The 22,297-nt window shown below is 36.6% G+C and overlaps 1 protein-coding gene across 1 annotated transcript in view; it reads left to right on the forward strand.

Moving 5' to 3' along the window:
- slc35f1 (solute carrier family 35 member F1) overlaps positions 1 to 22,297 on the forward strand; it is a 125,187-nt gene that overhangs the window by 42,610 nt on the left and 60,280 nt on the right. The window contains exon 2 of the mRNA XM_048207567.1: positions 6,645 to 6,820. Coding sequence (XP_048063524.1) covers positions 6,645 to 6,820 — 176 coding nt within the window. The remainder of the gene's footprint in view (positions 1 to 6,644; positions 6,821 to 22,297) is intronic.

Below are 22,297 nucleotides of genomic sequence, written 5' to 3' on the forward strand. Positions count from 1 at the left end.
TATTCCTCTGAGCCACATCAGCTCATGCTCAGATTAAAGGCTGAGCCTCCCTAAGACTGAAATCCTAGAATCGCCTGTGGTAACAAATGTTCTTGGGTTAACCTCAAGTATTTGATACTTTTATTTCAGTGCCTGTTGTTGACTTGAATGCGAGAATTTCACCTGTTCATGGTCTTGGTGTAATTATTCTGCTACAATCGAATATTCTGTAATATTTAAATAGAGTTGTCGTTTTTGTCTTTGTAGCAACCACAAATGTGGTAGTTTGGTGAGCATCCATCTGAAATAAAATGACAAACAGGAAACCCTACGGTCTCATGCACTTCACAGATACGCATTCTGAAAGCCACGGGACTGCAAATCCTCATCAAATTCACCATTTTGGATAGGGTCCTAGACTGCAGTTAATTGTGTAAAACACAGTACCACAGCTTTTTGTCTTGTAATGAGGACAGCTTTTTAATGCGACTGCGAAAGAGACAACAAAGACGTTTTCAGTAACCTTTTCCAAGTCTCAAGTTGTCGTTAATTGCAGTATTTGGCTCTGAAATTTTACCTGAATAGATGAACATTTTTGTTGTAAGCACATCTAATTAACCTTTAGCATCATTTTTTGTACCGCCACTGAATCTACAGGGCCACAGCATGGGAAATGACATTTTACCTAAGTAAATGAGCTTGCAGTCTGAGTTAAATGTGATAAGATGAAAAATACTGTGTTCCTTAAGTATATAATACAGTATAAAACGGCATAAACAAACACTGCACAAACAGTGCAGTCTGACTCTCAAATGAATGACTCTTATGATTTGAATCTTTTAGTGTATCTTTTAAAAAAGACTCTCAAGTTACCAGTTTGAATCAGTTCAGTGAGTTGATTCAGTTTGAATCCTTCACTGAATCAATTAGATGTTACTGAATCAACATCTGATTCATTGATCAAACAAAAGTCTGTGCTTTCAATAATGTCCCACTCTAATTAACTGTTTTGTCTACTTAAAGGGATAGTTCACCCCAAAATGAAAATTATCCCATGATTTACTCACCCCCAAGCCATCCTAGGTGTATATAACTCTTCTTTCAGACGAACACAATCTGAGTTATATTAAAATATATCCTGGTAGTAAATAGGGGGCTAGATTTTAAAGCCCAAAAACTGCATCCATCCATCATAAAAATAATCCATACGGCTTCAGAGGGTTAATAAAGGCCTTCAGATGTGAGTTTTTGTAACAAAACAATCCATATTTAAAACTTTATAAACTAAAATAACTTGCTCACAGCAGACGCCTGTACGCAAATCGACCACAAGAGTAACCCCTGACGCAATGTATGACGTAGGATGTAGGAGTATCATAAGCTTAGATGCCTCTAATGGTTCAAACAATGGGCAACAAACTCAAGATCTCCTTCTCTTATATCGAAAACCTCCGACATTTCTCTTTAAAATTTCTCGTTTTAGACTTCTAATTCGTGACTGGTGTTTTGCTTCCGCGTTCTTCATTACATCATGCATCGGGTCAGGGGTTACTCTTCCGCCACAAATACATAAGCTAGTTACTGTAGTTAATAAAGTTTTAAATATGGATATTTTTCTTACAAAAACCCATTGCTTTGCTTCAGAAGGCCTTTATTAACCCCCTGGAGACATATGGATTATTTTTTATGATGGATGGATGCATTTGTTGTGGCCTTCAAAATCCTGCCCCCTGTTTACTATCATTATAAAGCTTTGCTGAGCCAGGATATTTTTAAATATATCTGTGATTGTGTTCGTCTGAAAGAAGATAGTCATATACACCTAGGATGGCTTTAGGGTGAATAAATCATGGGATAGTTTTCATTGTTGGATGAACTATCTCTTAAATGTTTGTGAACTTTAAATCAGCGTCATTACTGTCTAATTGTTCAAATGACAATGCATTATATATATATATATATACAGTACAGTCCAAAAGTTTGGAACCACTAAGATTTTTAATGTTTTTAAAAGAAGTTTCGTCTGCTCACCAAGGCTACATTTATTTAATTAAAAATACAGTAAAAAACAGTAATATTGTGAAATATAATTACAATTTAAAATAACTGTTTTCTATTTGAATATATTCCACAAAGTAATTTATTCCTGTGATGCAAAGCTGAATTTTCAGCATCATTACTCCAGTCTTCAGTGTCACATGATCCTTCAGAAATCATTCTAATATGCTGATCTGCTGCTCAAGAAACATTTAATGTGTACAATTGTACAAAATATTTGTGTACAATATTTTTTTTCAGGATTATTTGATGAATAGAAAGTTCAAAAGAACAGTGTTTATCTGAAATCTAATCTTTTGTAACATTATAAATGTCTTTACTGCCACTTTTGATTGATTTAATGCATCCTTGCTGAATAAAAGTATTCATTTCTTTAATTTCTTTTCAAAAAAAAAAAAAAAAAAATTCTTACTGACCCCAAACTTTTGAACGGTAGTGTATAATGCTACAGAAGCTTTGTATTTCAGATAAATGCTGTTCTTTTGAACTTTCTATTCATCAAGGAATCCTGAAAAAAAAAGTACACAACTGTTTTCAACATTGAAAATAATCATAAATGTTTATTGAGCAGCAAATCAGCATATTAGAATGATTTCTGAAGGATCATGTGACACTGAAGACTGGAGTAACGATGCTGAAAATTCAGCTTTTCATCACAGGAATAAATTACTTTGTCAAATATATTTAAATAGTACACAGTTATTTTAAATTGTAATAATATTTCACAATATTACAGTTTTTTACTGTATTTTTAATTAAATAAATGTAGCCTTGGTGAGCAGACGAAACTTCTTTTAAAAACATTAAAAATCTTAGTGGTTCCAAACTTTTGGACTGTACTGTATATATATATATATATATATATATATATATATATATATATATATATATATATATATATATATATATATATATATATATATATTATACTACAAACTGTATATATACAGACAGACATTTTCAATTTCTTGTTATTATGCGTACTTACATTTTCAGGTAGCCTCTAATCCACTTTTTTTCAATTACCTAACAAAGAGTAACATTTATTTCATTATCTCTGTTGTACTAGACTAAGAGGATTTTTCTGAGAGGAAGGACAAACACATTGTTTTTTTTGTTTTTTTCCTGACCCATTTTCTTTTCCACCTTGTCTTTGACAACGTACCACTGCTGCATGTTTTTGATAATGCGCCGTCTCTTTCATCTTCCAGCATGTTGTCTCTGGAACTAACCTGTATGCGTGCTTTATTCGTTACTCACGTGGGTGCAGCGAGCATTGGCTCATTTAGTATGCACTGTGTTCACTGGGGAGCTGGATGGGGTTTTTGAAGAGAGGGCAAGTCCCCTACATTTCAGCCCGGTTGATTGACAGTTCATTCCCTCACCGGGATCCACACGCCTCCATTTCCTGCGTTCTCTTCAGGGCTCTGATCCCACCAATTGGACTGTCACACGCTCAGGCACACACACACACACATACTGCACCAACAATTAAACATGCCCTGTTGCAACGGCAGCTCTGTTGGATTTTAGTGATCACTAACTACCACCTGTAACTAACCATCTGACGCCACCCAGAAAATGCCAAATCTGATGAACTGTGTTGATGAATTACAGGAAGGTGGTTTGTTTATCACCATGACAGCTGGTGTGATTTTATCATCACGTAAATCCGACGGGAAGGATGTGGCAGACAGCTCTTAAAAGGCAGTTTTGGGAAAGCTATTTTTAAACTTGCAAAGCTACAAGCTACTAATAATGTAAGGTACAGTTGAGCTGTCCTTTTGGAAAAAAAAATAATTATCTACAACACTACAAGCTACCAACAAAATGTAGCTAATTACATTTAAGCTATTTAGAGGGACAATATATATATATGTTAATAATTTGTGGCATCATAAAAATTGCATGTTATTTCTTACTGTCCTGAATAAGGACAGATGTTTACATATAGTCCAAAAGTCAAAATAATAACTGAATTTATAAAAGTGACCATGTTCAAAAGTTTACCCTTGATTTGTAATACTGTGTGTAGTAATATGATGACTTATATTTTGTAAAAATTGTTAACATTTTGCAGATTCTGCAAGGGGCATTTTTGAGCACAATTGTGTGTGTATTAATTATTAAAATTAATTTGAATAATTTATTACTCAGTGTCGGCTGCAAAGATGAAGTTGACAGTGCCGACTCGCCATCTCCGCAATATAGTGGACACACCTATAGAGAGAAATGCAACTTACATACAGATTAAATATTGAGAGAATATTTGTTTTCGAATTTGAATTGGTTCATTTAAAAGTAGACATTTCAAGCTCTCTATAGACATTAATAATATGGCTGTCAGGCAAGTATATGCTTATACGAGTATGCATTTCTGTTCATTTTTTGTGGAGCGCTCCCGAAAGAAGTTCAAGGAGACTGAGACAGCAGAAAGCGCACCCTGTTTTGTTGTTATTGTGAGTGTAAATAAAAGTAGATCATTTTTTTACAATTTCGAAATGATGCATTACTCTTATCTGTATGACCAAAAATGATGGAGTAAATTCTTTTCACTGTTATCAGGAAAAATTGCAAGTGATGTCCGCATGAACACTTGGACATGTGCCAAATTATAGCACATTTATCTAGGTTAACATTAGAGCGAGCTCAGTGTAAAGCAGCTATTGTGTTACTGCTTACGTGAATCAAATGATAAGCCATATTTGATGTCGTGAATGATAGACAAACATTTGGATTTCCTGCCTGACATACTGTAATTACAAAATGGACCAGCCATGTTAACGATCTGTCTGTGACGGACTGCGTGACTTTGCCACTTCCTGTGGAACTTTTTTCTGTAACTAACCGACTAATTAAAATTTGGTTGACTAAGCCTCTTCTCGTCGACTCTTAGTGGGCAACCCATCATATCATTTTGAAAATCAGAAGCTAAATATTTTGCCAAAAAATAACATTATATTTCAAAATATAAATAACATTAATTTTAAGTTATTTTTTAAATTTAAATTAATTTTAAATATTTTAATTTTAGATTTTTTTAAGTATTTTTATTTATTTTTTTATTTAAAGGATATTTAAAGTGTAGTTAAGGTTAGTGGTGTCACTACTTTTACACTGCAAACTATCCCAACACTGCAAAACTGCATTCTTTGCTGTACATAAAATTAATTACTCTATTTGAATGCGTGTTTATTGTTAATTAAGATTTAAACATGTTGCAGTTGTATATGAATTGAGTGATTTTTATGCTTACAGACCTCATCTGCACCTGAATATTTTGCCTTTAAGAGTGTGGTATCCTGTGTCATTGTATTTTTTTAATGGATGAATTGAATTACCTGCACCTGCAAACAATACACACATAAAAAACAAAAGGGGATACAATTGTGTATAGTTGCAAAATAAATAGGCTCATCAACTTCTAAAGAAAGGATAACACACTTCTGTATCTTTTGTTCTTGTACGCCCATTCAAATTCTGTGGCAGAAATTATTCTGTCACTTGGTAAAGCCAAATTAGACCGTTTTTATGATGGGATGAGAGGAAAAGCAGGAAATGTGCGAGTCGGAATCAAACCCTGTCGCCTGATTAATCTGACACTAGTCTCAGCCTCAGACGTCATGTCCACGCACAATTGGCTGAACGTCTGATGCATATGGCACACAAATTTGGAAACCATTCAGGAGTTTTGAAGTCGTCATCTGATTGGTTGAATTCTGCAGGCTTTCCGGTGTGTCACGTTCTTTAACAGTCCACCTGAAACAAAGATGACGTGATGCCAAACCCCCTCATGGAAAAACAACGCTGTTGTGTTTACAACTGTGACAATAAGCACTTATCAGAATCAGCTAAATGCTGGATTTTCAAAATTATGTGAAGTATGTTCGGAGTAAAGACTCTTTTAAATACGTCCAAGAATTTTACATACCGGTCTGTTATTGTAGGGACATCGGTATTACATTTTCACGCCCCTAAACACGATGCGGAAAGCAAACAAAATGTGATTAGTTGCTTTACATGTCAGTCAGACGGTCTCTGGGCAGTTCTTGGACAACGAAAGCTGCCATGGAGTCCAGTCTGAAGGTCTGGCTACGTAAGATTAATCTGTCTCTAGCAAACGTGCCACAACTCCGACGTGGATCATTATGGATAGCCATATAGATACCTTAAACTCATTTTTCTCCAAGGTTTTTGAGATTTATGCTTCGACTCATTGAAACACTCCATAACCAGCGCAATTTAGCTGGTTCTATAATTTGCACTGCTTTACATGTGTCCTTCTGTCAGAGTTAATGTCAGCATGAAATAGAAGTTGCAATAGTCTTTTCTTCCCTATTGTGACACATATTTGAGTGAAACAGCTTCTTGAATAAGAAAAAACGTTGGGCGGGATTTGATTTTATCCATCGGGAATTGATTGGATGGTTGTGGTTTGCTATTGTTCTGATGTCATGCGACAGGTTGCCCCTCCCTCATGCCAGTAAACACATCATCAGAGAAGAGATGTCGCTGCTAGAGGGAGGGGCAGTACATACTTACAGTACAGTTTCTCTGTGGATCTGTGTGATATGTTATGGGACTGACTCCTGGGTTTCCATTCACAGGGAACTTCTCCTCACGCTGGCTCTCGGCCAGGTCTTATCGCTGCTCATCTGTGGGATTGGCCTGACCAGCAAATACCTGGCGGATGATTACCATGCCAACACCCCAGTGTTTCAGGGCTTTCTCAACTACATCCTGCTGTTCCTGGTCTACACTACCACACTTGCAGTCAGGCAAGGTAAGGGGCGGTTTCTGTGCAGTTTAATAAATATACTGTCAAATGGAAACATAACGTGAGGTTATCTGTAAGACAAGGCAATGACAAGACCATAGGAACATACATTTTTTATGAAAAACTGTCAGAAAGAGTTTTTTCATTAAATTTCTCTTCTGTGTCAAGCATGACCTCTTCTGGGATTCCGGCAGAAACTTTTAAAACAACTAGCCTGTTTCTTTACAGAAATATGTCAGTCAGGCTGAAAAAGGGAGTCTTGCCTTTAATTCTTACATTTAAGTTACAAGTTTTATATTATATTATATTTTATAAACAATGTCTTTCTAAATAATACGTTATTTAAAGGTCCCGTTCTTCGTGGTTTTTTGAAGCTTTGATTGTGTTTATAGTGTGCAATATAACATGTGTTCATGTTTCGCGTGTAAAAAAACACAGTATTTTTCACATAATTTACTTATCTGTATACCGCTGTTTCCACTGTCATAAAAACGGGCTGATGACTTCCTTGTTCTATGAAGTCCCTCCTTCAGAAATACGTAACGAGTTCTGATTGTGCCAGCGGTTCCTGTGTTGTGATTCGACAGCAGCTTAGCGCTCCTTGCCCGGAAAGGTCACGCCTCTTACCATAACGGGGAGATGCACGCGCTCAGTGGTATCGTAAACATGTCTTTAATTTTACCCTATCAATTTGAGCCGGAATCAGACCCGGAGAACATAGATGAAGAGGATCGAGTAGAACCTGTGCAAACACGTCTTTTACAGGATGTGTCACAATGGTAAGCTGTTTATTTACAGTAGGTAACGTTACATAGGCCTAAACATAGAACAATGATTCGCGTGGCTGCAGCTAAACCAGCATGTGGTTAAACAGTAAACAACAGATATAATCAACAAATAATTTAAACTGATCATAACAAACACCAACAATCGATGGTGTCCGGTTGAATTACTACACTTTTTAAAAGTTTTGGTCGGATAAGTTTTAATTGCCATCTAGTTAACAAAGCTAAACAGCGTTGCCCTTTGTGTGATAAGTTACAGAAACTGTTAAACGCACCAACGTAAATAATAAAATGCACTTACCGGCTGTGGTCCACAAACAACGCCTTCTCCAGACAAAGAGGGAACTGCTCCATCTTTCAAAAATAATCTTTGTGCGAATCCGGCATTAAACTGACTGAGATTGAGGAAGCTGTCCTCAGTAAAATGTGCTGCACATAGTTTAACATGTGGATTATAATTTTCGGGAACCGAGTTAAACATAAATTGTAACCACTGATTTCTAAGTACAGCGTCCCTGGGAAGGCCAAACAAAGGTGATTGGACTGCGGGATGAAAATAACAGCGTTTCGACGACATGGCGACAAACACACTCTACAAACGCAACTCTTGCTCTTCACAGATTTTATTTATACTCTAACAACAACATTACACACTAACTAAAGTTGGAAACATGGGATCACGAAGAATGGGACCTTTAAAATAATAAATAATTTTAATTATGTGAAATAAAAAGATAAATTCATTATATTCTCTTTTTGTTACATTTTTACCTTAAGTAAACATAGAATGTCAGCTTGTATTTATTTGTAAATAAATTATCTACACTTTTTATAAATATTAATGTATTTTATGAATGATTTACATCAAGGTTGCATATAGGGCTGCACAATTAATCAAAATCAAACCGAAATCGCGATTTGGCTTAGTGCAATTATTACAACGCAAAGGCTGTGATTTTTTTTTTATTCCGATTTTTAATTATGTAAAAATGTACACAGTGTGTTAGTGAAGAGCAGCTATGTTTACTACCGCGGTGGTAAATCACCAACAACCGCCGGTGTTGCGGTGGTGGGGTCCAAAGGGGGGGCGGGGTTTGGTTGTGTAAATATATATATATATATATATATATATATATATATATATATATATATATATATATATATATATATATATATATATATATATATATATTATAAAATCAGAGGTTGTGTTAGACTTGCGTTTCACCGTCATTTTGATAGACAGGATCATAAAAAAATCCATCATAATCAATAATTACCCATCATTTGAATTTATATATTTTGATAAGTCATTTAATAGCTTCTGATTTCGTCAACATTTTCAATTTTATTTATGAACTTACAGGATAAGCAAATAGGCATAGGCTATGCATTTATTTATACTATGAAAAGAAAGTTGATCAAATACTGCGTCACTTTTCAGTTATCTTGAACACTTGTCACGGATTGTGAGTGAATGCGATCATCATTTCCTCTTTACTACTGTACAGAACGAAATAAACATGATTGAAAATCAAAAAATATGTTGAAAGATGTAGCTTACCGAAATCTGTATCACATCAGTCATCAGTGTTGCAAACAATTTCACGTAACAACATACCTCAGAAAAACCATTCGTTGACTATAAACTTATAGTCAGTAAGAAAAATAACAAAACTTAATTATGCAAGTAAGCATAAGTAACTTTATTATTATAAAATTGACTTAAACTAGGGTGCTCGTCTGTTTTCATTTTATTCTGGAAACTGAACTCGCGCTTTGCTGCCACACTGGAGCGCGCTCACCACCTACTGGACAGGGGTAGGAATTACAGTTACAAGCTACATAATCTGTCAAAATGACGGACGGGCTGCAATTTTTTCCGTCACTGCTAAAAAAATTTCATCAATGACGGAAAATTTTCGGTTAACGCGACCTCTTATATATATTTTATACATATATATAAAATCACTCCACGACCGCGGTGGCAACTTCACCACCGCGGTGGCGCGGTTGTCATGCCTACCGTCACAGCCCTAGTAAATGCCGCTCCATCTGAAAGCACTGCAAATGAAAATGCAACACGCATCAAACATACAAACTTTCCAAACATGACAAGCATTTATGAACCTCTTTTCCAACAAAGAACATTTTTACTCCAAACTCACTTCATAACATCAGTCGAGTGTTTGAAATAGCATTTCGAGTAGTATTGATTAGATTCGTTTGATTAGCATTGCATTATAAATATACTTTATTATAACTTTATTATTATAACTTTATTTATTATATACTTTATTTATTTTCACAGTGGATGCATAAGAGGCACACTGAACTAAGTAAGGGGCCGTTTACACGTTTTAACTAAAAATGTATAACTTTTTATGCATTTTGTCCGTTCATTTACATGACAATGGCACTTTGGGGGCCTGAAAACGCAAACTTTTGAAAATGGGTTTCAAAGTGCAAGTTCTTGAAAATGATACCGTTATCGTCTTCGCAAATTTGTAAAAACAGAGACATCATGTGCTTGTGTATTACTTTAGTCTATAGGTGCATAGTGTTTCTTTACAAAGTGACATCGCCAACTACTGGCCTGGCATGAATAATGCAGCATTTTTTGTCATTTTCACAGATCCATGTGAACGGGGAACGTTTTGACAACGTTGTCGTCTGTACGCGAAAAACGCAAAGGAAAAACTTTTCTGTTTTAGCACATAGTTGTCATGTGAACGTACCCTAAATGTGGGCAAACACTCCGCCTTTTGTTTATTTTATAATACTAAATGAGACATGTAGTGCATAATAATCCTTGTCTTAATGCAGATGTAGTAGAAATGTCTAGACGGCAAGTCAGGTTAAAGGTGTCAAGCTCAAGTTTTATTCATTAATTGATTTCATGTTGAGCCTCGTGTCCACGTAGAAAGCTTTGACACAATGTTTTCTGGCATACTTTCAGCAGGCTAAGAATAGATATGGAAAAGAGTCTGTTCTGAGCTGAGAAATATGCCAACTCACAGTCTATTTATAACAGATCACATGTCTTTCATCTTTTTATACAGAAATGGGGTTGTTCTAATAAGCTCCTTTTAAGACCATTAATGGATGAATCATGTTTTTGAAGGCTGGACCGCAAATGATTTTTGATAAATCTTTGCTGCGCTGGAATCACCATGAGGTTTCATAGTTTTAGACTATAATTAATAATAAATATCACCTCTCTTGAATAATTGTTTCTGATTGGTTAATAATTGAAGCAGATGTTTTTGTATAAACCTGTTGAACTGTACAATTGTCCTTTGGAATTGAATATTTCCATGAAAGTGCAAGGTTTTATGTCCATTTAATTGGTAAGTAATCATGTCATAAGTGATATGTACAGTTAGCGGTCAATATTGCAATATAAACTTAAGGATGATAGTCCAAAAACTTTAGATATACAAAGATGGTGCACTCCCATTACTATGAATGGAAAAAAGTGCAACCTGCAATATGGCAGAATAAGTCCCGCCTTCTAAATAAAAGAGCCATTCGACAATTACTAAAGTCATTGCGTCAATACAGCTGCCTTTAGAGTTGCTTTAAAAACAGTCAGCGTTCTGAGACGCAAGCTTAGGACTGCACATGGGCATTGGCTTGGTCCAGCCTGAAAAATGCAGTTTTTTGTCACGATTTGAGCATTTAGAAACAAAATTTATGAGACAGTTGTTGTCAGATTTCATTGGTGATTTCAAATATGAAATTTAATTGTATGGCTTGGTAAACAGCTTTGGAGAACTTGATGTTTCCCTATTCAAAGAGATAGGAGCTGCAGTTGCATACCTGAAATAGTTTCAAAGATGGCCGCCGAGTGAAATGACTTGCCTGAAAGGGACTTTGGATAGTCCTTGATCGTCTTATCAGAATTTACATTTGACTGTAAAACTTCATAATGACTCGCTGGTACATTATCTTCTACTTTGAAAACTGAGAGACTAACTTACAAATTATAAATAAATTAAGTTGACAATTATATAAATACATGAATTATGTTTTTAAAGGGGTGGTTCATTATGATTTCACTTTTTTAACTTTAGCGTGTAATGTTGCTGTTTGAGCATAAACGACATCTGCAAAGTTATGACGCTCAAAGTTCAAAGCAAAGGGAGATATTTTCTTTTAAAGAATTCTCTGTTTAAAGGTGCTAAAGAGGATGTTTTGTTTTATACATTTTTGCAATATTACTTGAAACTGTCTTTACTAACTGATAAAAGACTATTTATTAGGTGCACTAAAAGGAATAATATTAATATACATCATCTGTGCACGAGGTAGGGCCTTAAAAACATCAGCCAATCGTTTACGCGATCATCGCGTCAACGATTGGCCCTCTGGCTTGTCAATCACTGCCATGACGTTCCTTGTGAAAGACGTGCGCGGATTGGCCCTCTGGCTTGTCAATAACTGCCATGACGTTCCTTGTGTGAAACGTGCGAGACGTGCGCTCCAGTAACTTTCCACACTCCACAGGCGCCGCATGCAATGTTTTTGTCAGGAGACAGGAGTAACAACTGCAGATTATGAGTTTCCTGCAGTGAGTCCGACATAATGAATCCACTAACACGACACAGCGAATGCCGGTGGTAAATACTCGTGTTCCAATACTCGTGCACGATTTTTGGGAGGCGTTCCCTCGAAATGAGCTGTGAAGGAGGGGAGGAGGGGGGTTGTTCTTACGCATGCGCTCATTTCAAAAACTCACTAACAGTCTTTGGTTTCTCAGTCGACGAAAAGATCCTCTGTAGCACCTTTAAAGGATTAGTCCACTTTTAAATACACTTTTCCTGATAAATTTACTCACCCCCATGTCATCCAAGATGTTCATGTCTTTCTTTCATCAGTCGAAAAGAAATGAAGGTTTTTTGAGGAAAACATTCCAGGATTTTTCTCCTTACAGTGGATTTCAATGGCTACCAACAGATTGAAGGTCAAAATTACAGTTTCAGTGCAGCTTCAAGGGCTTTAAACGATACCAGATGAGTAATGAGGGTCTTATCTAGCGAATCGATCGGTCATTTAAAAAAAAAAAATACAACCGTTTATGCTTTATAAACAAAATATCGCCTTGAACGTACTTTCCGCTTCCGCATTCTTCATAACGCTTACGCTGAATGTTCTACGCCTTCCCTATTCTACTTACGGAAAGAACGTGGCGCCAGTTTTGTTTTTTTCCGTAACTTGAATATATATAAATGTATTTTAAAACTATATTATAAAAATTTAAATGATATTTTATAATATAAATGAAATTGTATATATATATTTTATTAATTATCAATTTATCAATTAATATATTACAATTATTATATATTATTGATATTTATTAATGTATATTAATAAATATTACATATAATATTTATAATATCAGTGTACATACACATTGATTTACATATACAACATCAACGTTAAGATGAAGATAGACTTTATTCATTTTTACATAAAGTATTCGTACGCAAGTAAGTAGATGGTAACATTTGGGGTTTATTGGATTTTTTAGTACCTGTAATAGTCATTCTATCAAGTTTTTGTAACTTTTTTTCTCCTCCATAATGCATCATTTTAATTGACAAGCTTAGCGAAACTGTAGTTTGAAGCATGCAAACATTGCACACAAAGACTGCATACAAACTCATTATTTCAAGCACGCTTCTCTGAGCGAGCCGTCGGGGAGACACATCCAAGCGGCCCCTGCCAAATTGGCCCACTCTCTTTGTTCTACTCCAGTGACCAAGGAGTTGTGTCTGCAGTTTCGGTAAACACGGCCACACGCTACAGAAAGTGGGCAGGGAATGTGTGCTTTCAGAATAACGAGAGGGCAACAAGAGCAGCTGCCTGTCAGTCGCCCCTTGCCCACGAGCTCCGGCCAAACAATGATGCTCATCTTTTACAGTCCGACAACGTAGAAGCTGTCATCTTACAACAGCCTTGGTAAAGTGAAACTTGCTTTTCTCATTTCCTTCCCTTCCTGTCATCTCTTCTCACCTCTTCTGTGTACCTTGTAGCTGTCGTGACCCTCTTGCTCTGTTCAAATTGGATTTAAGCCATGAAGATGCAGAACTGGAGAACGACTATGGAAGGAAATCAGTCTTCTCTTTCTCTCTTTATAATCACAACTACATCACTTTTTACCGGTGCAGACATAATGTGGTTTCCTGTACTAATGCGGCCAGGCAGTTATTAATTACTCGGGTCTAATGCTGATGGCTGACAGAAATGTTTCAAGCGACAGCGTTTTGCTCTGCCGTGCGTTATTAAGCCCGATTCATATTATGGCAATTCCAGAACACTGCGCTCCGCTGATCAGAGGCAATATTAAATACACCTTGTCTAACTTTTAATAAATTTAGAAAGCTTTCAGAGCCAGCCAATCCTCCGAGGAACCTTTGAAAATGGAACAACGCTATCATTTTTTGATCCCAGTGGGTATTTCTTTTGTATTGTAAAATAATTGTTTTTTTCTGATGCATCTGTTTGTTTCATATATAGTTTTCTGAGGTGTTCACACACCAATTTCATTGTATAAATGGCCTTTTGATACCGTACTGTATCAAGTAAGCCGCATTAGTATCAAGTTCGCTGATATTGAAAGATAAAATTGAAAGCCTTCCAAAGCATGGTAGAAACAGTGTACCAGAATAGCCCGTCTACCCAGTGTGAGGATGCAAACCGAGTCAGAATAGGTCTTGTTCCAGCAGGGTCGTGTCTGCCCAGCATATGGCTCTCTCTCCCATTGTTTCAGGAATAGAAAACAAATGCAATTGCGTGCCAGAATTCTTCTTACCAATCTGTCAGCTCTGCGCCATGGCTGCCAAGTGGACGCTGGCAAAGAGAAATGAGTGCGTGGCAATAACGGTTATAATCACAAAAAAAAGCTGAAAACATTTGCTGTGAGGGAAGTGGTAGGAAAATAGAGGAAATCATGTGTGAAAACTGCACTTGTTTTTTTCAGCTGCTTTGCCTTTGTTCAGACCTCAGATTTGGTGCTGTCCTAAATAGCGCCCTCAAACCATTTTGGTGATGAAATGCTAAATTGACTGATGGCCATTTGTTTATTGTCTGTATAATTGTTCTAGAAACAGAAACATAACAATTTACATTGCACACACAGTCACAATTTACATGGTATGCATAATTTTTGTTGTTATGCCTTTGCCGAAATTATTTATATTCATCCAGTCTACAACATGAAGATATTTATATCATTAGATATTAGATATTGTCATGATTACTAGTGAGAGTGCCCTAATCGGGCACTAGAGGGCACTCCTACCCGGACTCTTGTTTTCACCCCTTGGACTGCATTTCCCATAACACACTTCCCGGACTCCTGTTTCATTGCACCCAGCTGTTTTGTGTTTGCTCATCAGTGTCTGTCTATTTATACTTGGTTTGTTTCTGCTTTTGTTATCGTGGTTTCATTTCATGTCACCGGCTTCCATTTGTGTTTGGCTTTATTTTGTATGGACTGTTCTGTGGACTTTGACCCTCGCCTGCCTGGATTATGTGTATTGGATTACCCCATTAAAGCTGCACTTGGATCTTACCTTCTTGTCTCTGTGCTTACGTGACAGATATTTATATTTGTCTGTACAAATTTAAGTAAGGAATAATTGACAATGGGCCGTTGAATTATTAGAAAATATTGCACACCCGAGGTAGAGAGAGAGAGATGAAGTGTGTGTGAATTACTTGGGTCTGTGTGTCTCTCAACAGTGTTTAGCAACAGCTTCTCTACTAATAGCGAAACTGTAAGTTTTTCTGCTTCAAGAACAGTGGCGTTATTACCTCGCTTGTGAGAAATGTCATGTAGCTTTTAAAGGGCACCTATTATGCCCCTTCTATAAGATGTAATATAAGTCTCTGGTGTCCCCAGAATGTATCTGTGAAGTCTTAAAATACCCCACAGATCATTTATTATAGCTTGTCAAATTTGCCCCTATTTGGGTGTGAGCAAAAACATGCCGTTTTTGTGTGTCTCTTTAAATGCAAATGAGCTGCTCCTGCCTTTCCAGAAGAGGGCGGAGCTTTAACAGCTTGTTCTTGGGTTGCTCAACAGCAAAGCTGGAGAATCTCACGCAGCCAAAATGACGATTGATTCATCCTTATGTTATTTAAACTGGAGTCGACACTGATGGAGAGACTCAGGAAGAAGTTACAACTTTTAGAATGCAACTGGAGATTTCTGAATGGTTAGTGGATACATTTATGTAGTTGCTGTGGAGTTCAACTCATCGACTAGCATGTGCCGTCATGTTAATCTTTTGTGCAAATCCAGCATTGGATTGACCCTTGTTTGTGAAGCAGTCCGGCGTAAAATGACAGCATGCCAACAACACTCTACTTCAACAACTCTTCCTCTTTGTTGCGTGTTCTCGGGGGCAGGGCTTATGTAAATTTTGAGGTTTGTGATGTCACCAACACGGGAAGAAGCTCGTTGTAGTCCCTACCAGTCGTTTGTTGTAGTCTTTAAAAAGCAATTTCTGTGAAAGAAATATCTCCCTTTGCATTGAACTTTGAGCATCATAACTTTGCAGATGTTGTTTATGCTCAAACAGCAACATTACACACTTAAAAATCATAATTATCATAATCATAATTAAGGACTCACTTTAAGTTGCTAACCTATTTTGCTGATAAAATTGTCAGAGCAGCGCTGACAACACGTGTGTGTCCGTACTGTATTTCTGTGCATTTCCGTACATAATAAAATGGAATTTTATGGCAAAAAAAACCAAAAAAAAACATGGAAATAATTTGTTGTTTTGTCATCACGCTGCTGGCATTTTTAAACAAGTGGTGTTCCCATTGAAAACATATTATAAAAAATATGCTGATGTTAGAAAAAAAAAACACTTTGGTTGACACAAGCTCAACTGGTGGCCTAAGACCACCAGTCTCTGCCATTTAGGACAGGGTCTACTGCAGGTGTAGAGTTCCATTATACTCTGTGCCTTTTGGCCTTGAGCTGTGAAGAGCCACGCCCCCTCACATTCATCACTGCCATAATCTGACATTAGAGGCTTGTACAACTTGTACAGCAATTGTTACTCTCTCCTACAGAGCTGCATTCAATAAGATAATTAATCATTTTGATGTGATACCCCTGATATTGATTTTATGCTGCTGTGATTTGTTTTTACTCTGGCATCTACACACGTCTAGAGAGCAGCCTTTTGAATCGCTGATATTAGGGCGCAATTATTATTTAGATGTTTCAAAACTTGATTTCCTGGTGGATTGCTGCAGTGAAATCAATCCATTTTATCTATTTATCTATCTTTTCACAGCTTGTCTTGGACAAAACATCCATTTACAAAGAATAACTCATAAGCATTATAAGCATTTTACTTCCCAACATGAATCAAGCCAAGATGTTTGATGGAAAAGAATGGTAATGATTTTTTGGAGTGAATTCACATTATTCAAACTGTTGGCATTTGCTATGTGATGCCTTTTTGTTTTGGTGTAACTCACATAGGGCCCTATGAAAATGAAATCCATTTTATTTTTTCCCAAACAATTTTTCCTCAATTTTTTGTTTTAAATTTGATGGATTCTATTTTTTCCCCCCAAATTCTGTTTTATTTTATTTCACATTCTGTTTTATATTTCTGGATTCCATTTTAATGGTTTAATTAAGTTTTAATAATCAGAAAGCATGTCAATAAATTGAACTCATAAGACTGTAATAACAATGTAATATTTATTAAATAATTTTTTTTCAGAAATTCTGTGTTTGTTTTAAAGTTTCTGGATTTATGATTTAATACAAATGTATTGTCAAAAATGGTGGTAATCAAATAAAGGCATAAAACATTAACAATTTAAAGGCGCAATATGTACGTTTTTTGATTAAAATATCCCAAAAAACACTAGAACAATGGTATATATTTTGTTGACTTGTGTACTTGCATTCACCCAGATGTTTCCAAGAATGTTTTAATCCAGAGAAATAAGCAATTTTGACCAGGACACAGACCATATCCGTGTGTCGCCTATCAATGACATCAAACCCGCGTTACCCTCGACTTCCGGATTTATTTTGTTGAAACCATGGAAACACCAAAGACGCTTTAATATATTTTGTGTTTTATAAGACAGGCGAACAACTTTGGATACATTCATCGACAGAAAACTAATCACGTTATATACCTCAACACAGTAAGTCTTATTGTTTAAACCTTGTGTTTTTATATTTACCACGAGTACCATGTTTTACCATGCCTAATATCGATTTAGCTTACTACAGTGTGCAACAGTGTCTCATAGTAGCCGCCGAGCGAACGCACAGAGTAGCATTATAACAACTTTCAACACACAAATGTATCTAATATGATAAAACAGCGCTGCGTTACCCCATATACACATGACCGGAAGAAGCGGAAGTGCTCGTCTGTGGCATAATAAAAGCTCCACTGCTCTTGAGCCGCGTATCGTGCTTGTCTCTCATTAGCAATTGCTAGAGCGGCCTCGTTCTGCTACAATAACTTTCATCCACACCCTGCTTCATACTACAGTAATGTTAATAAATCTTTAATACATTAGCTCATCCATGAATATGATTTCTGCCTGAGTCCCGTCAGATTTTTTTCCACCAGCTGTAGACGTGAAGACAATACCTCCCATGATTCAGCGAAATCAAGGCGTCATTAAGCTATGTCTTTGTTTTGAATAAGCGACCTCTAGTGGTGAAATTTACATATTATACCTTTAATAAATCTCAAATGATCCTTCTTTCTTTTTATCATTTTTTTTTTGCAAAGTGCCTCACAACAAAGGTTTACTGATAAATTATAAACACAAAAAGTGTGACATTCCTTAAAAAAATAAAGTTTTAATTCTTTTTTTTTTAATTTTTCACATTATAGTGAAAATTCAATCTTTATTCCTGGATTCGTGATTCCATCAGCGTTAAGGCTACTTACTCTGCCTTCAGATGCATTTCAATAGCATGAAATACCCTGTTGACATTGTAGCTTATACAAGCGAAATGCATGCTATACATTGTTGGAGAATAGGTGGTCTCCGCTTTGTGTTTGCAGTCAGTTTATAGCATATCCAACCACAGCATCTTCATTATCTCCTGCGAAATCGAGTGCTAGGATTGCTGGGTAATGTGTGAGGTCACTCCTTTGTCCTTTACGTTGATGATTACCCCGGAAAGCTTCTTTATTGGCTTTTTAGAGGCCAGCTGTATCCACTCCTCCTCACTGACACAGATTAGAAGTGTTGAGCTGGCAGGAGTGAGGGAGGAGATTTATTGTTTGCATTGCTACAATGCCTTGACTCTATTCTGTTCCCTCCACGGACAGATAATCAATAAACTGTGTCCACAAGATGATGGGGCGTGCATGATTCCTCCTCGCCCAGTGTTGAGTGAGAATAAGCCCTTCACGACCACACACGCATATATTCAATGCAGCTTTTTTGGAGGTTTTGTTGGAGTGAGTCTGCAGTGGCGTACCATATTACTTCCTGTAGGTTTCTGTAGCTAAACTCAGCTTGGTGCTGTTAATGCCAAGGTCATGGGTTTGATTCTTAGCAAACACACATACAGATAAAATATTGAATGCATTGCAAGTCTAAACATGAAGAATTCAGAGTACAATCACTTCTAAACAGTGTTTAATCCATTTCAGCTCAGGTTTTCACAAGTTTTGTTGAAGAAATTGTTTAGTAAATGTTCATACATCTGGTTAAATTTGGTCTGTTTGCCATGTTTTAATAATTTTCATTTTGTCTATATGTGAATATGCAGATGTAGTCTATGCATGGTACACAAATTGTCTGTATGCCCAGATGACCTACTTTCTACATTTGCCAACATGTGCAGTATACTAAAAGTGTGCACAAAATGTATCCCACAGTGCATCATGAGCGTCCATTTACAATGTGATGATAAATGGAAGCAATATTAAAGAGCTAACATACTGCTTATTATACTCTGCACTGCCAAGGAAACAGTATAAGGCTACCGTATGATACATTGTTGTCATCTGAAAAAATGAAAATGAAATATGGCTAGTTTGTCATTGTTCCCTGTTCCCTTTAATCAAAGATTAAAGATTGCAGCAATAGCAAACCACAATGATCCAATGATTCAATCAATTCCTGATGGACAAAATAAAATCCCACCCTACATTTTTTCTTGTTCGAGAGGCCGTTTGGCTCAGATATACATCACAATAGGGAAGAAAAGCATTGCAACTTCTGTTTCATGCCGACTTTAAAGGGATAGTGTGGCAAGCAGGGCAGGCGAGAGCCGTGAGGCGAGAGCCTTGAGTCTCTCACGGAGGAGCTCCAGAAGCATAAAAGGAGGAGCGATGACCGTGAAGGACGAGAGAGGACCAGGCCTGGATATTATTTTATGTTTTATTATGTTTGTGTGGCCGGCAGACGTCCGCGAGGATCTGCCGGCATTACTTTCGTTTTGTATTTGTTTATTTTGGAATTAAAGGTCCCGTTTTTCATGGTTTTTTGAAGCTTTGATTGTGTTTATAGTGTGCAATATAACATGTGTTCATGTTTCGCGTGTAAAAAAACACAGTATTTTTCACATAATTTACTTATCTGTATACCGCTGTTTCCACTGCCATAAAAACGGGCTGATGGCTTCCTTGTTCTATGAAGTCCCTCCTTCAGAAATACGTAACGAGTTCTGATTGTGCCAGCGGTTCCTGTGTTGTGATTCGACAGCTCTGAGCGCACCGTGCCCGGAAAAGTCACGCCTCTTACCATAACGTGGAGATGTTATTGTAAACATGTCTTTAATTTTACCCTATCAATTTAAGCCGGAATCAGACCCGGTGATTGGACTGCGGGATGAAAATAACAGCGTTTGGACGACATGGCGACAAACACACTCTACAAACGCAACTCTTGTGTATTCCTGTGGGCGGAGGTTAGTCAAAAAACTGTTTTAGTGACGTCATTACAGAAGGAAGTAGAGGGATGTAGTCCAAACTGGCCGTTCGATGTAGGCGACTTCTGTTAAATAAAATATCTCGCTTGGCATTGAACTTTGAGCTTTAAAATTTTACAGATTTTATTTATACTCTAACAACAACATTACACACTAACTAAAGTTTGAAACATGGGATCACGAAGAACAGGACTTTTAAAGTTGTGTTGAACGTTCGCCAGTTCCCGCCTCCTTCTTCCTTATCTACAGACTGTGTTACAGATAGTTCACCCAAAAATGAAAATTCTGTCAAAATTTTACTTCCCCTCAAGTTCCAAACCTGTATACATTTAATTGTTCTGCTGTACACAAAGGAAGACCTCGCCCCCCATTGACTACCATAGTATTTTCTTTCCCTACTCTTTTGTGTTCAGCAGAACAAATAAATATACACAGGTTTGAACAACTTGAGGGTAAGTAAATGATGACAGAATTTTCATTTTTCAGTGAACTATCCCTTTAATACCACCAAAATTTGGCACAAACCAAGTCAAAACCCATATATATAGGAAAAATATATATATTCAACTTTTATTCCATGATTCCACAATTGTTTGATTAACATTAATGAAGCAGACAGCCTATATTAAGACCTACTGTATCACACAGATCTAATATATTGTTACACATCAGATGTTTTTCCCCAACTGTAATTGTGTGTGTATATCGGGATTGCACGCTATCGGAGGCATTTTTGTGCACATGCTTCGGATCTGTCAGTCAGCGCGAGTAAGATCGTTTTGTTTACATCAGCATGAGTTTGAAAATCACATTTCATTGCTTCAGACTCATGCCATTGAGAATTCGCTATTAATATTCACTAAGTTGGAATGTTGCGATTTACAACGATATCAAACTTGTGCTGAGGGGAAACGCCAGTCGTCCAGAAGCGAGCAGAGAAAAATGGCATTTTTCATGGACAAGAGGCTACTTGTAGATGTTTAATTGCTATTTGAAGCATTTGAATCACTAGACGAGGGCTTAATAAACCCTTTTTGTGAAAACCTCAATTTCAATCAAAATGTACATTTTTCACTTGTTTTGCCTGTAGATCGAAATTAGCCAGTGCGCATTCCAACTCATTCCGACATCACATATGATTTGTGCATATAAGTTGTGCACCTTATGTAATTCATTTAATCTATTCTTTGAAGTCAGTCTACAATCTCTGATGTACACCTGCAATTAGGACATTTGATCCAGTTTTTAGTGTTTTGTTGGTAATGGGAGATCAGATAATGAGTCTCTGGAAGGGTCCTTTAGTCTCAGGAGTGATCATATTAGTTCTATAAGGCTTTTAGTAATTGCCAAAGTAAATGTAGCTGCACAGATGATTTCTGCATTATTTATTGATTTAATGGCTGCTTTTATCGTAAGTGCTTCCTGTTCTCCTGAGTATAGCTGTTTTTTTCTTGACTGCTGCATTGTATTGTACTTCAGGCTTTTCTTTGTGGTTTATACTGCATCATAGGATCACACCAAGAATGATAACCATAAAGTTAACTAACGATAAATATTAGCATCCACATTAAAGGATTATTCCACTTTTAAATACACTTTTCCTGATAAATTTACTCACCCCCATGTCATCCAAGATGCTCATGTCTTTCTTTCGTCAGTCGAAAAGAAATGAAAGTTTTTGAGGAAAACATTCCAGGATTATTCTCCTTACAGTGGATTTCAATGGCTACCAACAGG

This window comes from Megalobrama amblycephala, linkage group LG11 (assembly GCF_018812025.1).
Source record: "Megalobrama amblycephala isolate DHTTF-2021 linkage group LG11, ASM1881202v1, whole genome shotgun sequence".
NCBI classification, from domain to species: Eukaryota; Metazoa; Chordata; class Actinopteri; order Cypriniformes; family Xenocyprididae; genus Megalobrama; species Megalobrama amblycephala.